Here is a 17,095-nt window from a genome sequence, read left to right as displayed (position 1 = left end):
GAGGTACTAACTAACAGTAGGGGGTTACTCCTACGAGCCAGAGTGGTAGCACCAGCCAAAGCTTAACCAAATCACAGCTTGGAACTGGCCGACTGCATTCGACCGGATTTTGAGAACCCGCCTTCCTGCTTGAGATGCATGCGTGTTTACCTAACCCCTACACCACCCGGCCGACTATTGATTAATATAATATAAAACGCTTAAAATTAGGTAAGTCATTCGTTTAAAAAATGTCGATAGAATAATTACTAGCATGTTGTAGAAAATATTAAGTGGTCTTAAAATCTTAAATCATCGAGAGACAATCAAAACAGCAATATGTTTTGCAGTAAATTAATCATAAATAAGCATTTGGTATCAATAAAACATAGAACATGATACAAACTATCAATACAACCAAACCGTATCTTATTGATGCTACATAACAGTTCAAGCGGATGGATTACTAAAGCTACATGTGTGAGCTGATTTGAATGGGTGCTTAATCACCATTAACCGTCTATAATGTCAAGGCTTCATTTTCATTACAAACTCCGCGGTGTCTTTATTGACTACAAGGCATAACCTGAAATGTGATCCATGATAAATCGCAGGTCAAATAAACCAAGAGTTGCTCCAAGAACTAGAGGAGGAAAATAAAGCTCTGCGATCTGAACTGAGATCCACCATAGCAAGCACCCAACAGCTTCTGAGTCTAGAAAATGAGATTCGGAGACTGAAATCAGAGAGCAGCAGGTATCAGGCTGAGGTTTTGAGACTGAAGGATGTGGATCTAAAGCTTAATCAGGTATGTTTAGTTTAGTGGACAATTGTTTTGTACAACCTCTGATTTTTCCACTGTTAATTATATTTGACACTCTTTTTGTGGTTCAATGTAACTTAGTTATCTGATCAGGTGGAACAGTTTTATCACGAGGAAAAGAAGAATTTCCGGTGCACAATCGAGGATACCCTCTTGACACTTGAAGACTTCAGAAAAGATGTAAGTAATAAACATGATTAAGGACATTTTTATATTGACTTAAACTTACTTGTTAAGCGCAACTATCGATTCAGATTTATTCCATGTATATATACTTTAAACTGCCTGTGTTTATACTTTAGTACTTTATATCATCGAAATCACTAAACATTTTCACTGTCTCTGCAGAAAGAGAATCTAGAACGCGAACTGTTGGAATTAGAAGAATTGCTGAAAGATGCAGAGCAGAAGAAAGGTTCTCTTCGGGAAGAGTTGGTGGAAAATAATACCCTTCTGAAAAACAATGTGGTGAGAAAACGTCGAAGTTTTTTCGACGTAATATTTGATAATTTTTAAAATAATTAGTTTCGTAAAATATTTAATATCTATTGGCCAATATTTTTGAATATTCGTCTGCACGACTATGGTAGAAACATTATTTGAACTTTGTTTAGTTTTATTGACAGTTTTATTTAAACAGGAAAAACTAAAGTTAGAGATTGAAACGAGACAGTCAGAAAATTCGATGCTTCAAACAAGAATATCTACTGTTGAAGAAAACTGCAGTTTCCTTGAAGGACAAGTTAGTTTAATTAGAACAGCTTTTCTGCACAATGTTTAATATGCCAGAGGTTTACTTCAAGTTGCCATTAAAAACCTGGTCTATCTGCACTTGGTATAAACTATAATCGTGATTTTCACTATGTTTAATTTAATTTCATCTTTTTATGCCATTAGGTACAAGCTCTGGATCGAGACAACCACGAAAAAGCACAAATTATCACCGCTGCAGAACAACATGCAAAGGATATGGAAAGAGAATTAGGTAACATACTCTTTATGTTCTGTTCTTTGCACTTAAATTAATCCATAAAGCAGGCTTCAAGTCACAGCCTGTTATTTTCAAATATATATCCAAACTCTGATTGAGCAATTGCTAAATTCGATATCTATATATTAATGGAACTTCTAACAGCTACATTGAGAAAAGAAAATGCAGCACTACACTCCGAGCAACACAAAATAGAGCCGTTAGAGCATGAGTTGGAAGAGCTTAAGTCTAATCTTGCTTCTTTAAAGGAAGAGAAACCAGCGCTTCAGTGCAAGGTATTTTTTGACAATTTTCCCAAACATGTGTATGCATTGAAATAACATAATTCGGACATTTACAGTAAATTTGTTCAAAACATTAAATTTCCTTTCCCAGCATCATCAAAAGGAAGAGTTAGTTCATAACAGATGATAAACAGTTAAACAAACTTTTTTAGTAAAACAAGACAATTGTTTGACAATTTTCTTCTCCAGGTAGACAAAGCGGAGGAAGAAAACAGTCAGCTTCACTCACGTCTCTCTGAACTGGTAAAGTCTCACACGCTGCTAGAGGAGAGTGTCCAGAACAAGGACAGAGTGGTGATCAGTATGCAGCAGGAGCTGGATAGTCTCAAGAAAATATCTGCTCTGGATGCTACCCATGTAAGTATTAATTAGAAATATTTACAATTTACCACACGTGTCATGTCAGATCACGAGGCAACTTGGTCGTTTAGCTCCGGACAGTGCAACGTCTATGCAACGTCCATGCAACAACAAAAGAACCGTCTATGCAACGTCTATGCAACGTACCTGCACAATGAACACTCTATGCACACTCCCTGCACGGTCAGTCTATGCAACGTCTATGCAACGTCTATGCAACGTCTATGCAACGTCCCTGCACAGTACCATATGAACACCGGCTACTAGCCGGCTAGTAGCCACTTTTGTAATAACAGCTCCTCAACTTCACATTACCAACCGGCTACTAACCGGCACTTGAAAAGTGGTCACTAGCCGGCTACTAACCGGCTACTAGCCGGCTAGTGACCACAAAGTGGCTACTAACCGGCTACTAAGCGGTCACTAGCCGGCTATTAGCCGAGCTCTAAAGCAGACCTACTAGTAGCCGGTTCCAAACCGGCTACTAGCCGGCACTTAGAAAGCGGTCACTAGCCGGCTACTAACCGGCTACTAACCGGCTAGTAACCACCAAGTGGCTACTAACCGGCTACTAACCGGTCACTAGCCGGCTCTTAAGCGGACCTACTAGCCGGCACTCGAAAAGCGGTCGCTAGCCGGCTACTAACCGGCTACTAACCGGTCACTAGCCGGCTCTTAAGCGGACCTACTAGTAGCCGGTTCCAAACCGGCTACTAGCCGGCACTTAGAAAGCGGTCACTAGCCGGCTACTAACCGGCTACTAACCGGCTAGTAACCACCAAGTGGCTACTAACCAGGTGTCCAACACGCACTGCTGCAATTACGAGACGTCAGACTTCCTAGTGTTTACACCTTCGCAAACGAGATCTGCAACCGTAATCTTGCCACTCTTAGGACCCTTTGTACCCAAGGCGTCGTCCTAGCGCCCAAAAACAATTACACTGCTCCTCCACCACGAAGAAATTGAATGTAATCAGTTTTCAGTATTTTTTTATTTTTCATAAAAATGTTGTAATCGATTTTGGAACTTACTTTCAAATAACGTGTTTCAAATAATTTGTTTCAAATAATTTGTTTATTTGGCAATAATGAATTATAGCCGGTCTGATTTAGAGTCGCCTAGAGCAGGTTAGTACTAGCCGGTTAGTAGCCGGTTAGTAGCCGGTTAGTAGCCACTTGGTGGGTACTAGCTGGTTAGTAGCCGGTTAGTAGCCCGCTACTAACCAGCTAGTACCCACCAGCCGGCTAGTGACCGCTTTTCAAGTGTCGGCTAGTAGCCGGTTTGGAACTAGAAGGTCCGCTTTAGAGCCGGCTAGTAGCCACTTGGTGGTTACTAGCCGGTTAGTAGCCGGTTAGTAGCCGGCTAGTGACCGCTTTTCAAGTGTCGGCTAGTAGCCGGTTTGGAACTAGAAGGTCCGCTTTAGAGCCGGCTAGTGACCGGTTAGTAGCCACTTGGTGGTTACTAGCCGGTTAGTAGCCGGTTAGCAGCCGGCTAGCGACCGCTTTTCGAGTGTCGGCTAGTAGGTCCGCTTAAGAGCCGGCTAGTGACCGGTTAGTAGCCGGTTAGTAGCCACTTGGTGGTTACTAGCCGGTTAGTAGCCGGTTAGTAGCCACTTGGTGGTTACTAGCCGGTTAGTAGCCGGTTAGTAGCCGGCTAGTGACCGCTTTCTAAGTGCCGGCTAGTAGCCGGTTTGGAACCGGCTACTAGTAGGTCTGCTTTAGAGCCGAATAGTGACCGGTTAGTAGCCGGTTAGTAGCCACTTGGTGGTTACTAGCCGGTTAGTAGCCGGTTAGTAGCCGGCTAGTGACCGCTTTTCAAGTGCCGGCTAGTAGCCGGTTTAGAACCGGCTACTAATAGGTCTGCTTTAGAGCTCGGCTAATAGCCGGCTAGTGACCGCTTAGTAGCCGGTTAGTAGCCACTTTGTGGTCACTAGCCGGCTAGTAGCCGGTTAGTAGCCGGCTAGTGACCACTTTTCAAGTGCCGGTTAGTAGCCGGTTGTTAATGTGAAGTTGAGGAGCTGTTATTACAAAAGTGGCTACTAGCCGGCTAGTAGCCGGCTAGTAGCCGGTGTTCATATGGTACTGTGCAGGGACGTTGCATAGACGTTGCATAGACGTTGCATAGACTGACCGTGCAGGGAGTGTGCATAGAGTGTTCATTGTGCAGGGACGTTGCATAGACGTTGCATAGACGGTTCTTTTGTTGTTGCACGGACGTTGCATAGACGTTGCATAGACTGTCCGGAGCTAAACGACCAACTTCCCGATCACGATCATGTATGTGATAATTTGTAAAACTACATTTTACTTATTCTTTATAATTTGTTTGATTTAACTTCTGAATCGATCAATTTATTTTGAGATCCTAAAGTTAATATAACATACCTAAACAGGCAAAAGAAAAAGAGGGCGAAGCCATGAAAGAATGTGAAGATTTGAAACAAAAGAACTGTCAGCTGTCAGAAAAATTAGAAAAACTGAAAAGTGAAATGGAATACATTGAACAGGCGTTCTTTAGAGGTGATGAGAATACAAATTAAATTAGATTAAATCAAATCAATTTAAATTAAATTAAATTAAACAGCACATTAATAACCACATGATGTCAAAAATATATAGCCCCGATTTGTACATAGCTTAAAAGCGCATCGCACAACCATTTTCTTTAAATGACTCAGTTTTCTGTTGATCAGGTTGGTCAGACCATATTGATGAATACTCCAGCGAAGAATCAAAAAGTGTTACTTTCCAAGACCAGTCCAAATCACCATCATCTCAAGCCTTCCCCAAGGCAGAGCGGATCATACAGTCAATAAAACTAGACAGGTTAGAATATGCAAAATTATTGCTTTTATCAAGAGTCAGTCTCGATAAATGTTTGATATAAAAAGAACTCATGAAATAAATAGGTAATCGGTAATGTTGATAAAACCGCTCTTAGTCTTATCATAGTGATATTTTTAACATCACTGTACATTTTTAGACAAAAGCTTAAGGCAAAGCTTGTGAGATCAGTGCAGGATTCAAAAACGTTACACGCCCAGCTTCGTGACACCCAAGAAGCTTTGGAGAGGGAAAGTGCAGGTAAATTTATAGAGATGAAATTACATTGTTTATATTTACTGTTAATAAATCAATAGAACTTTGATGTGATCACTAGACCACTAGGTTATGATCATTTACAAAGAAAATGGCGAAAAGAAGATTGCGAAGCATGCGTACAGGTACCATCTTCAGTGACAATTATAGATATCGGTGAGTGACCATTGTTCATTGTTCAGGACTTGCTAAAAGAGTTAGAGAAGCTCTGACGAAGCTTGAGGAGAGTGAAGTCAAAAGTCACGTTCTGGAAAGAACTGCAAAGAACTTGTCCATTCAGGTAAAAATATAATTCGGGTATATTGCATTATGTTGAATTCAATTCATGCTTAATTCATTTTAGGTAATGATCCTTGCACTCTAAGTTTATTTTTAACGATCTCATCTGAATATGCAACTTATTTACATTTCAATTTATTTTAAACAACAATTACCTATATTGCAGGTGGAGGAATTGAACGTGGTGAACAAAAGCTTGGAGCTAGAAAATTACCACCTTAAGAAGCTTAATGAGACTTAGAAATCTGCTTAAAGCCCCCACAACTTACAAAATTTACGCGTACAGTTACTTGATTAGATTTCTGGGATGACTAAATTTGCAAAAGATAAACAATCAAACGACGAAAAATGGTAAATTGAGATCAAAAGACATGCACTGTGCGAACATGAAAAAAGCCAAACCTTATTCGAAGTTGAAATTTATTTCTTGGATATATTTTTAATTAGCATGCTGAACTAAATACTTCAATATTAAATTAGCACTAAATAACAAGAAGAACGTTGCACTTTCAATTATAATTTTTGTTTTTAGTTTCTTGACATATCTGGTTCTTGTTAAGGTTTGGTGTATTGATAGTTTGTATCATGTTCTATGTTTTATTGAATACCCCAAATGCTTATTTCTATGCATTATTTTACTGCAAAACATATTGCTGTTTTGATTGTACTATCGATGATTAAGATTTAAGACCACTTAATATTTTATACAACATGATTAGTAATTAATTCTATCGACATTTTAAACGAATGACTTACTAATTTTAGCATGGATCACATTTCAGGTTATGCCTTGTAAGTCAATAAGACAACCCGCGGGAATTTTAATGAAAATGAAGCCTTGCCATTATAGACGTTAATGGTGATTAAGCACCCTTCAAATCACTCACTCATGTAGCTATTAGTAATCCATCCGCCTTGAACTTATGTAGCATCAATAAGACTTCTTAGTCATCTAATTTTAACCGAAATTCTGTCTAGCCAGGCTTCAGTGCCGGTTATACTTTATTAAAGATAACTATATTTGACCAGAACAACCACATAATAAGGGTAGAGTGTACCGCAGCCAGTGGTCTCTCTTTTCCAAACAAAAGGAAATGATATTAATGTTGATGAAATTCCGCATAATGCAAATAGATACCGAGAATAAATCGGTCGCTCGCTTTTTTCAAATCAATAAGAAGCTTTATTTACAATTTCCGTAAGGCCGTGCTCGAATGGAAAAAGCGAGCGACCGATTTCATTCTCGTATCAATTTGCATAGCGACTGTTCCTCAAATTAATATCATTTCCATTTGTTTGGAAAAGAAGCCACTGGCAGCGGTACACTCTACCCTGATTATGGGATTTATGGTCAAATATCAAATCTCTTTTTTTGATTATAATGACAGATAATATTACACAGCTAGCCGAAAACTTCATTTACAAGGATGTAATTATCGACGATTTCGAAATTCTGCCTTTGAAAAACGTTTCCATGTGTTTTAGGTGTAGGTATTTCTGTCGAATAACCGACTGAATTATGGCACTTTTTACTCATTCAAGTGTGGCATTAAATTCATTTTAATGCCATTTAAACATATCGTGGAAAGCAGAATATATTTCGAAATCACGAAATGAAGAGCCAAATTGTCACCTTTCGCACTGCAAACTTGAGCGACGTCGCCTGCGCAAACAATATTGAATCACCGTAAATTTTTGGCATAGTGGTATTTTAATTATAAGTATGATAAGCATGGCAAAGTTGCAGAAGATTTCAAAAAGAACCTGGATCACAGCGGGACTCCACAGTTGATAAAAATCGTGAAGAATACAAAAATTTTTAGCGATTATAAGCGAATTTTAAAATGAAGTTGGAGCGTGTCCGTTGCCACGTGTGCAACTTTTTTCGATTTTTATCTTTAAAACTAGCCTATAACACAATGTTAAACCACCTTTTAAGAATCAAAATTGAGCTCCACAAACCCAAGGTATGGCCCAACACCAGAGAATACTAATTTCACAACTTTTGTGTATTTTATAAAATTATTCTTCAAAAAAGCACTAACTTCAATAGCGAAATGACATTATGAAGAGCCAGGGTAGGAAACTATTCCGTTAGATTTTTCGGAATGCTTGAACAATTATCTAAGATGAAAATGTCCTCAAAGAATTTTGGAATAAAATACTACTGCCCTTAATAGTGTATAATCGATTAAAAAAGTTGTTACTGTACTTTTGCAAAAGTCAAGTTTAAAAACACTTAACTTGATGACGTTCGACAAGTGATGATGATACGTTAAATTATTTTTCTATACAATGTAACTAAACTTAAACAATTATCTTTAAAAACCTTGTGGTTCGAAATGACTGTATCGATAAAATACTTTGAAATCTACGGAACTAAATGTAGGCTACAATTGACTGCAAAAAGCGTCTATACATACATATATATCTTCACGACAATCTGTTGTAAAACAGGGGTTCCCAGAAAACCCACTTCCCCGAAACTCCTGAAACATGAATACATCTTTTTTTTACAGTCGATTTGGACAGGTCTAGACGGCCCCAGCTGCCAAGTTTCGATCTTTAACTCATTTTTAACATGGTTTTTTAAGGCACCTGAATATGCGATTTGGTTTTTTTACCTCATTTCGTATAACATGCTGGCGCGTATTTTAGCGCAAATTTCTTAAAAACCCTCCATACAACTATTCTTAGTCCCTGTCTTCTTCAACATTGAATTAGAATGATTTGAACTTAAATGGACCTGCTGAACTACTTTCGGATGAGTCTTAATGCCTGGAAAAAACCATAAAGGGATATAACGTATAGGGGGTAAATAGTGTTGTAATAAAAGGGCGACGAACCCACAAAAAATCTGCCAGCTAGCGCAGTTTTAGTCCAGGCTAAATAGGGTTGTCTTTCTTAGGCTACGCTAAAATAGGGTTTGGCGCGCGCGTAGCCAGGCTAAATATCTGTCCTTAAGAATCCAGGATAAATAGGCCATCCTTTATTTTATGACGTTAAACTCGACTCCGCCTTAAAAATGACAGTTGGATGCACGTAGCGCCGCGCTTACTTTGTCTTTAATATGGTAAATTCATTCCTCGGTATATAAAATTGGTATCCCTGCTACATAAATCCGAGAAATTTTTTGTAATAAAAAATAAAGGGGGGACCCCCAACCCATGTAGCTGAGACAACCTGACAGCAGTAGACCGTAGTTATATAGGAGTGGGTCCCTGCTTCTGAACGGAGCATCAAACTACCCGCCGCAGGCGGTGGGTTGGGAGTCCCCCCTGATCAATTTCGTCCGTCAATACATTAAAATGGCACAGTAAAATAGCTCCGAGAATTTTGTGAAAGTTTGACAGAACTTTGAGGTCTATCCGATGTTTTGAAGGGCTATTAATTGTTAATTTTTAATCATACACTACTGTGTTGGATTTGCTTCTGGATAGATAGGTGGCATATGTGGGACATTATTTCGCATCCAGTTTGTGAAATATTTCCCGCAAATAATGAACATTGTTTCCTAATACCCAGGACTGAGCTGACATCGATTAATATGGATAAAAATTGCTATTGGGTTATGGAGCCAAGTAGTTCAGATCCTGGAAACATTTGCACTTCGGAAGTGCTGACAAGTTAGTATACCACATGGGCTCCCTACCCAAGTCACCCAGACATGACTACGTGACTGTCAATCTGGCTTGTGGGCCAGTCGCCGACAAATGGACCTCGATTTACAAAAAACCGGACAGCATGAATACTTTCCGGGTTGTAAATCATTACAATCCACTTTCCAATTTGTTCCTAAACCTCGGAACCTTAAAACACAATTAAAATTCATTGAGGGCATATTCAACCAAACCATGATAATAATACGGACATTCCAAAGAGGCCCCCGCACTATGCTTTAAATTAAGTTCTGTAGACAATATGAACATACGATATTTTGTTGGGGGAAGTCGTTGGTTGGGCTGTGATTGTATCTGCATAGCAGATATTTGAATTGACTAGAATTTCCACATGTAGCATCCGGAAAAGTCATAGGCCGCACAGTGCCTGGTATGATGCCGCCAACCTAGTAAGCCCCCGAGTTTACAGGCAAGGTGCTTTACCAATTGACTAGTCAGCCCTTAATAAAACCAGACAGCCTAAATTCCGGTTTTAAACTACGTATTTTGTAAGTACATTCTAGTTTCTTCTTAAAAACTCTCACTTTTCTTCATTGAGTTAAAATAACAATCAAGATGTAGAAATACGTTTGAGGGCATTTCAAGCCAAATCCGATGATAACAATAGCGAACCACCAACTAAGGCTTTCAGTTTCTGTAATTAGAACAGGATTTTTTTATTGTATACAAACCAATCCAAGATAAAATACCGAAAGTCTGCGTCGTTAAGAAGTTTGATTTTTATTTAATGATTTTTAGTAGTTTTGATAGTCGAATGGCTTACACGATAAACGCTTTTCTATTTCCAAAGTGAACCATATATATAAAGAAGTATTACACGTATTAGTTTCGAATCTAAAATTGGTCACAAACTTTAAAATTATACGTTCTGCAGATTTCGCCGTCTTAAACATATGCGCCTTGTAAAATTGACTGATATCATAATATCCAATAGTAACTCGTTTTTTGTTTTCACGATAAGTCCTTCAGCAATCTAAGGTATGCATAATTCCAGCTGTCGGCATGCCCGACTACTCGTTAGAGGGAAGTTCATTTTTCTCGCTGCTACTCTTTAGTACTTCGTAGCCTGGATAAAACGGTGGATTAATTATGGTTTATCTCTTTCTTTGTTTTTAGTCATTCCATGATTGTTTAATATATCATAAAGTGACCAAGGTGGATATTGAGGTTGACCCATGCGACCAATAAATATAAGGGGCAAGATAAGCAAAATGAAGTAAGATTAAACAAACCAGGGTGATTTCGCTTCCTTGCAGTGCGAATTTATCTTGTCCGACAACAGCGGGCGGTTTTTCGTGTCAAATTGACCAAATTTGTGAACCTGAGGAAGAGAATTCGGGTTACACATTTAGACTTTTATAATGAAGGTACGGCAATTTATTAAGAAACTATAGTAACCCGCGGAATTCACTGCCGTAAGTTACAAAGGGTATGGGAGTAAGTAAACAAACAGTCCGCAATGAGTAAAAGTAAATCATTAAAGTATTTAACTGCACGTTTATTGAATAAATAAAGATGAATACATATTTTATACAGTGTAATTTATTCATGTGTCTGAAGTGGAACTTCTAAGGAAATGACAAATTGATATGAAAGTCTGGATCTTTGCTGACAACCATTTCTCTCTTGTAGTAAATTTTTTAAAAACCGGAAAGTATATAAATGGGGGGGGTTAAGCCAAAGGGTATTTAGGGTACTATATTATGGGGGATTTCCAAAATCCACGTAAGGCATTTCCCCAAAATACTTCCAAAATTACTAAAATACCACCTGGTGCCTAGTACGATTTTTTACTGTTTAACAGATGCAATTCTATGGCGTTAGATACACTATATATAGAGAATAGGCATAATATTTCAAAGTCCGAGACAATTAGTTGTTGAAATTATGTGGCCGGCACCTAATTTTGCGCTCGGTCGCGATTAGCAATTACAGCACTGGTGCACATTATACAAGATATCTCTCGCTTTTCCAAAGGAGCTGAAATCTCAACTATCGAACCATGCATAGACTGAAATCTAGCATTATAAGACGACTGGGTTTCGATCTCGATAACCTGTGAACAAGACATATCTGTCCTTTACAAAACAACTTGAACAGTGTCATAAAATGGTCTGAACGAAAAATGTGGCAACTACACAAAGACAAGTTTAGTATATGAGATCCACAGACACAATCTCGCGAACGCGTGCTTCCTCGTCAAAACTTCCTTTTGTTAGTGAATGTACCAGTACTTGGTAGCCAAAGACCAAGGTCACTCGGCACCAGTAAGTCCACCTAAGAGAACCACGGGGTTCTCGTCTCCACGGAATCAATCCCTTGGCAACCCCACGGCCCACCACCATAAGCAAACAAGGCTCGACAAAAAACTGCCTGGGTTTTTCCCCCATTGTCTTTAAACCAAGATCACCATTATAATGCTTCAGCCATGCTATACAAGGTCGATGGTTCGTAGACCCGTAGTCTACTGGGAATACTTTGACATTACGCTCTACCCAATTTAAGGGACAAAGGGGGTCCTTTATGAAATTTCTCTCCGAAATTGATTTTAAGTTTGTTGTTTTGATAGAGGGGGAGTGATATCTACTAGTTGTTTTTGTCCCATGGAAAAATGTTGGTTTCCTAGCCGAAATTAACGCCGGTCAAAGGTCAGGCGCGTCATTTAATTTGTATTTGCCCGAGCGTTTTCAATCACGCGCCCTGAAAATCGCGTTTAATAAAAATCCATCTCTCCTACCTGTTTTGAGCAAATCACCTGAAACTTTCAGGGTATGGTTCTAAGGACTATTCAAAAACTTCCGGTCTAGTCAAAAGATAAGATAGGCCTTAGAAAAGATTATTATTCGATTTTTGAAATCTTGGACCTCGTTTTTTGAACGATTTTCCCAGGTCCAAGATTTTCACAATCGAGAATAAAAAAACTTTTCTAAGGCCTATCTTAAGATTCTGAAAGACCCCGAATTTTCTAAATGGTCCGTAGAACAATACCCTGAAAGTTTACAAGGTGATTGCTCAAAAAATGTAGAGAACATAGATTTTTTTTGGTATTATATAATGAATGATAAAATACATCAATTTTTTCAAGCAATGGCCAATTGGCTGACTATAAGGTCATGGCCTGACCAAACAATTTTTTTTAAATAGTCAGTGATCCTAAAGCATAGCCCACAAATGTGTAAAAAGTTAAAAGATTAAAAAACTGATTCAAGTGATGGCATTACGCAGAGCACAGCATAAAAAAAGATAGATTTTTAGACCGATTTTCAGGGTCGCGATTGAAAATCCTCGTGCAATACAATTTCACATGAGCGCTGACCTTTGGCCGGCGATAATTCCGGCAAGGGAACAAAATATTTTCCAAGGGACTAAAACCACTAGTTAGAAATCATCTCCCTCTATCAGAAACAATTATAAAATCAATTTCGAGAGAAATTCATTAAGGACCCCCCTGCACCCTTAATATGACATTTTGAAAATTTAAATGTCCACAGTGTGAGCATTTAGCTTCTTCACGCATGCAAGAAATACTGTATTGTAAGAGTGCTAGTAAATCTAGAATCAACGAAGAGGCGCAAATAGGTGGCAGCTCACACTCAACATTCTAAAAGGATTCTAAAAATTGGATATGTTTTTTAATGGTGGACAAAAACTCTCAATGGAACTGGGCCAATGATTGGGCTATTATCCCAGGCAGCCAAGGACTGGCTCCTGTTTAAAACCACATTGGCAAAGAGAAAGCTGAAAAAATGTTCCCAAATATACAGGTATCTGAGGTTGGGCAACAAGATATCTTGGAATTCATACATTGGAACTGAGCATGAGGAGGGGGGAACAAAATCATTTTGGAGAGAAAAGTCGATGAATGGAATACCGACATTGACAGATCTAGCAGATATTGTCACAAATGGAACCTCAGGCAGCTTATTCTGCATACAACTATGGGTTATCCTTAAAGATGGAAATATGTAATCCGACAACACCTGGCAATAGTTTTCCAACACCTTAAAAGACAGAATACTCAATTTAAGAATACTTTAAAACCAGCATATTGGATAGATCTTTTGGAACCGACAAACTAGCAGAAAACTCTTTGCATTTCCAGTCAAAGAAGGAGGTCCTCGGATATAGACCTAAGTGTTGATGTCTGACCTAGAGACAAGTACTCAGGCCAAGTAACGTCAGATCTTTACAGAAGCAATATACAAACAAAACCCAAATGTTTTAATAACTATAAGTCAGTAGAGCATTTTCAACTGAAGCATCCAGCAAATGGACTGAAACTGTTTGTGTCAACATGAAACTGTTGCCACATGAAATTCAATATTTTTTTTGGGTATTATGGGAACTTTATCATGGAGATTGTGTCCAAAAATCAAATTAAGGAGAGGGCATTCCCCTATAATACCCCCTTGGCTTCCCATACGGTTTCTAAAGAGACCATATGTTCTAACCATAATAATATGTTCTAACATAATTATCTGAATGAAACAAACTTAATTGACTTCATCTTTTTAATCAAAATATTCCACCTTTTTCTGCTGATGACACTCTTGCCTGACACTTGGCACTTTTGTGCTAGAGCTCCTCGTCCCTAACGGAATTTTGATTGACCAAGACATTAAAAGGTTAAATACGAAATTCCTGGAATCTAAAATCAAAATATATTCGCATAAAATTTTTTTAAAATATTCACATGTAGGCCCCGTTGTTTCAGTAAAACCTTAATCAAGCTGTGAATGCACATCTCCCTCTTAAAACACTCGCTCAGCATCTTTTGTAAACACTTCCCACCTGAAACGAAAATTAAAAGAAAAGCATTCTTACCCGCGGACGTGAGTTTAAGCCCCTTTTTAACAATATTTGTGATATCCCTACGAAAACAAAGTGGTTACAAGATGAATCCTTAATGGATTACCAGTTGCACAAGTTAAGAATAGTGGATTAGATTGGATTAACAATCAAAAGTTAGATTATGCTTTAATGTACTTCCCCAAAAAGGATCCCATCAGTAAAGCTGTAAGTTAAATGTAAATAGTCAAATCTATGAATTCAAACAACAAAAAACCTTTAATGTAGTAAGCCAATGCGTTACTTTAGCAGAGTGGATCTCACTGTAACCCGAAGGTCCCATTACCAAAAAATCCGATAGGAAATAATCCTTGGCCTGGCTGACATTGCCAAAACATAAACAAAGAAGTAACACTGTAAGGTAACTGCGAATGCACGTATCCGGGCAAGAGAACAACAATTTCAAGAAAAATTCTGAGCGAGTCTGAACCTTACATTAAGAGGGTGACAGACAAAGAAGGGTACCAGACATAAATGCAGCAAACAATCTAATTTATATAGCGTGAAGGTTGGCGCTCGATTCATAAATTGATTCAAAATATAAAATTAATTGAGAGCCGCGCGCAAGAATTAAATGTTAAGTTAAAATTCATAAATATGAATTTTAATATGTATTCATAAGTCATTTGAAAATATTTTTCACGAATGTTACAGACATAAATCAAGCAAATAAACAACAATCCTGTACTTAACAAATACAGCTGAATTTTAAAAAACCAAACTTTACTTTAATTTTTGAGCTGCAGCGTGGCTTATTTTATTTGACTATGTTAAAAGTGCTATATATTATAATCTTGCTAAAGAATTTCAGCTGAGTTCCAAAATAAAACCCCCACTGGTTTTTTAAGGACGATGAACAAAATAATGAAAAATACAAAGTACCGGATGTTGTCAAAATTAAAGAGCGATTATTGAAATAAAATAATAAGCCACAACAAAAAATTTAAAAGATAAGGTTAAATTTTAAAATGAATTAAACTGTATTGTATTTGTTAATAGTATGAAATTGGTTTTAATTAATTGTTTAATTTTATTTTTTGACTTATAGATACTTTAAAATAATATATACCTGGTTAAACGCGGTTCATTTTAAAATTAAATTCTTAAACAATATTATAAGATTATAGCACTTTTAACAAGTAAAATAAATTAAGCCAGGCTGCCAGAGCTCAAAAAAGTTAAAAGTAAAGTTTGGTTTTTAAAATTCAGTTTGTATTTGTTAAGTACATGATGATTGTTTAGTTTTAGCTTGGATTTTATTTCTGAAACATTGTTAAAAATATTATTCAAATGACTTTATGAATACAACTAAAATTTATATTTATGATATTAAAAAAAACTTCACATTTAATTCTTGCCGCGGCTCCACATTAATTTTACATTTGAATCCCGTTATGAATCGAGCGCCAACCTTCACGCTATATAAATTAGATTGTTTGCTGCATTTATTGTCTGTCACCCTCTTTGTCTGTCACCCTCTTAATGTAAGGTTCAGACTCGCTCAGAATTTTTCTTGAAATTGTTGTTCTCTTTCCATGTAAACTACATTAGCTGTTACCTTACAATTTTAATTTCTTGTTTAGTTTTTGCCAATGGTCAGCCAAGGCCAAGGAGTTATTTCTATCGGATGTTTTGTAAAGAACCTTCGTTACAGTGTGATCCACCTCTAAAAGTAACGCATTGGGCTCCTACGAAATAAAGGTATTTTGTTGTTTGGATCATAGATTTGAATATTTAAATTAACTTACAGATTTACAAACTGATGGGGAACTTTTTTGGAAGGACATTATAGCAAAATCTAACTTTGAATTTTAATCCAATCTTAGTCCAATATTTTAACTTGTGCAACTGTGTATACCATTATGATTCATCTAGTACCACTGTGTTTTCGAAGGAAACACACAAATATTGTAAAAGGCCATAAACAACTCCTCGGGTAAGAAGCTTTCGTTCAAATGTTCGTTTCAGTGTGGAAGAGTTTACCAAGATGCTGAGGAGTGTTAAGAGGGAGATGAGCATTCACAGCTTGATAAAGGTAATTACTTAACACTGCCTACTTGTGATGGTGATTATTAAAAAAAATATCTGCGAATATATTTTGATTTTAGATTCCAGAAATACGTATTTAACTTAACTGTCTTGGTCAATCAAAATTCCTTAGGACAAGGAGCTCTAGACACAAAGTGACATGTTCAGGCAAGAAGTGTCAACGCAGAAAAAAGGTGGAATACTCGATTAAAAGATGAAGACAATAAGGTTGTCATTCAGATATTTGTTAGAAACATAATAATATGGTTAGTGAACATATGGTTAGAACTATCGGGAAGCCAAGGGGTGAGATAATAGTGAATGCCTTAATTGATTTGGCAATCGCCATATAAAGTTCCCATAAACCCAAAAAATACTTGAATATTCATTGTTTGTGCAACAGTTTTATGTTACACGAAACCCGTTTCAGTCCATTTTGCTGGATGATTCAGTTGAAAATGCTTATGACTTATAGGTATTTAAAATTTGGGTTTTGTTTTATTGCTTCTGTAAGATCTGATGTTACTTGGCATGAGTACTTGTACTCTAGGTCAGACCATCAAACTTAGGTCATATATAACCGAGAACTCCTTCTTTGACTGGTAAATGCAAAAGTTTTCTGCTAGTTTCGGTCGGTCAAAAAGATCTATCCAATATTGCTGGTTTAAATATTCCGTAAATTTTTGAATCTCGTCTTTTAAGGTGTTTGACTGAGCCAGTGTTG

General features: G+C 37.4%; 1 protein-coding gene across 1 annotated transcript; it reads left to right on the top strand.

The window, feature by feature from the left end:
- The first annotated feature begins 455 nt into the window (after positions 1–455).
- On the top strand, positions 456–6,351 carry LOC134823876 (tropomyosin alpha-3 chain-like). Its single transcript, XM_063835473.1, has 13 exons — positions 456–459; positions 594–787; positions 896–982; positions 1,151–1,270; positions 1,443–1,544; positions 1,700–1,787; positions 1,938–2,068; positions 2,267–2,434; positions 4,831–4,957; positions 5,131–5,263; positions 5,421–5,521; positions 5,719–5,816; positions 5,982–6,351. The coding sequence occupies exons 1-13, from the start codon at positions 456–458 to the stop codon at positions 6,054–6,056; spliced, it is 1,428 nt and encodes a 475-aa protein (XP_063691543.1). The 3' UTR covers positions 6,057–6,351.
- Positions 6,352–17,095: the final 10,744 nt, after the last annotated feature.

The sequence above is a fragment of the Bolinopsis microptera genome, chromosome 12, assembly GCF_026151205.1.
Source record: "Bolinopsis microptera isolate Bmic1 chromosome 12, MBARI_Bmic_1.0, whole genome shotgun sequence".
In the NCBI taxonomy this organism is placed as follows: domain Eukaryota; kingdom Metazoa; phylum Ctenophora; class Tentaculata; order Lobata; family Bolinopsidae; genus Bolinopsis; species Bolinopsis microptera.
The sequence above is the reverse complement of the archived record's forward strand: the minus strand, read 5'-3'. Positions and strand labels throughout refer to the sequence as shown.

Bases quoted from the DNA above. Each gene is read 5' to 3' on its own strand.
- LOC134823876 (XM_063835473.1), top strand. The intron at 1,271-1,442 runs GTGAGAAAACGT...TTATTTAAACAG, and splicing joins CCCTTCTGAAAAACAATGTG to GAAAAACTAAAGTTAGAGAT. The intron at 4,958-5,130 runs GTGATGAGAATA...TCTGTTGATCAG, and splicing joins TGAACAGGCGTTCTTTAGAG to GTTGGTCAGACCATATTGAT.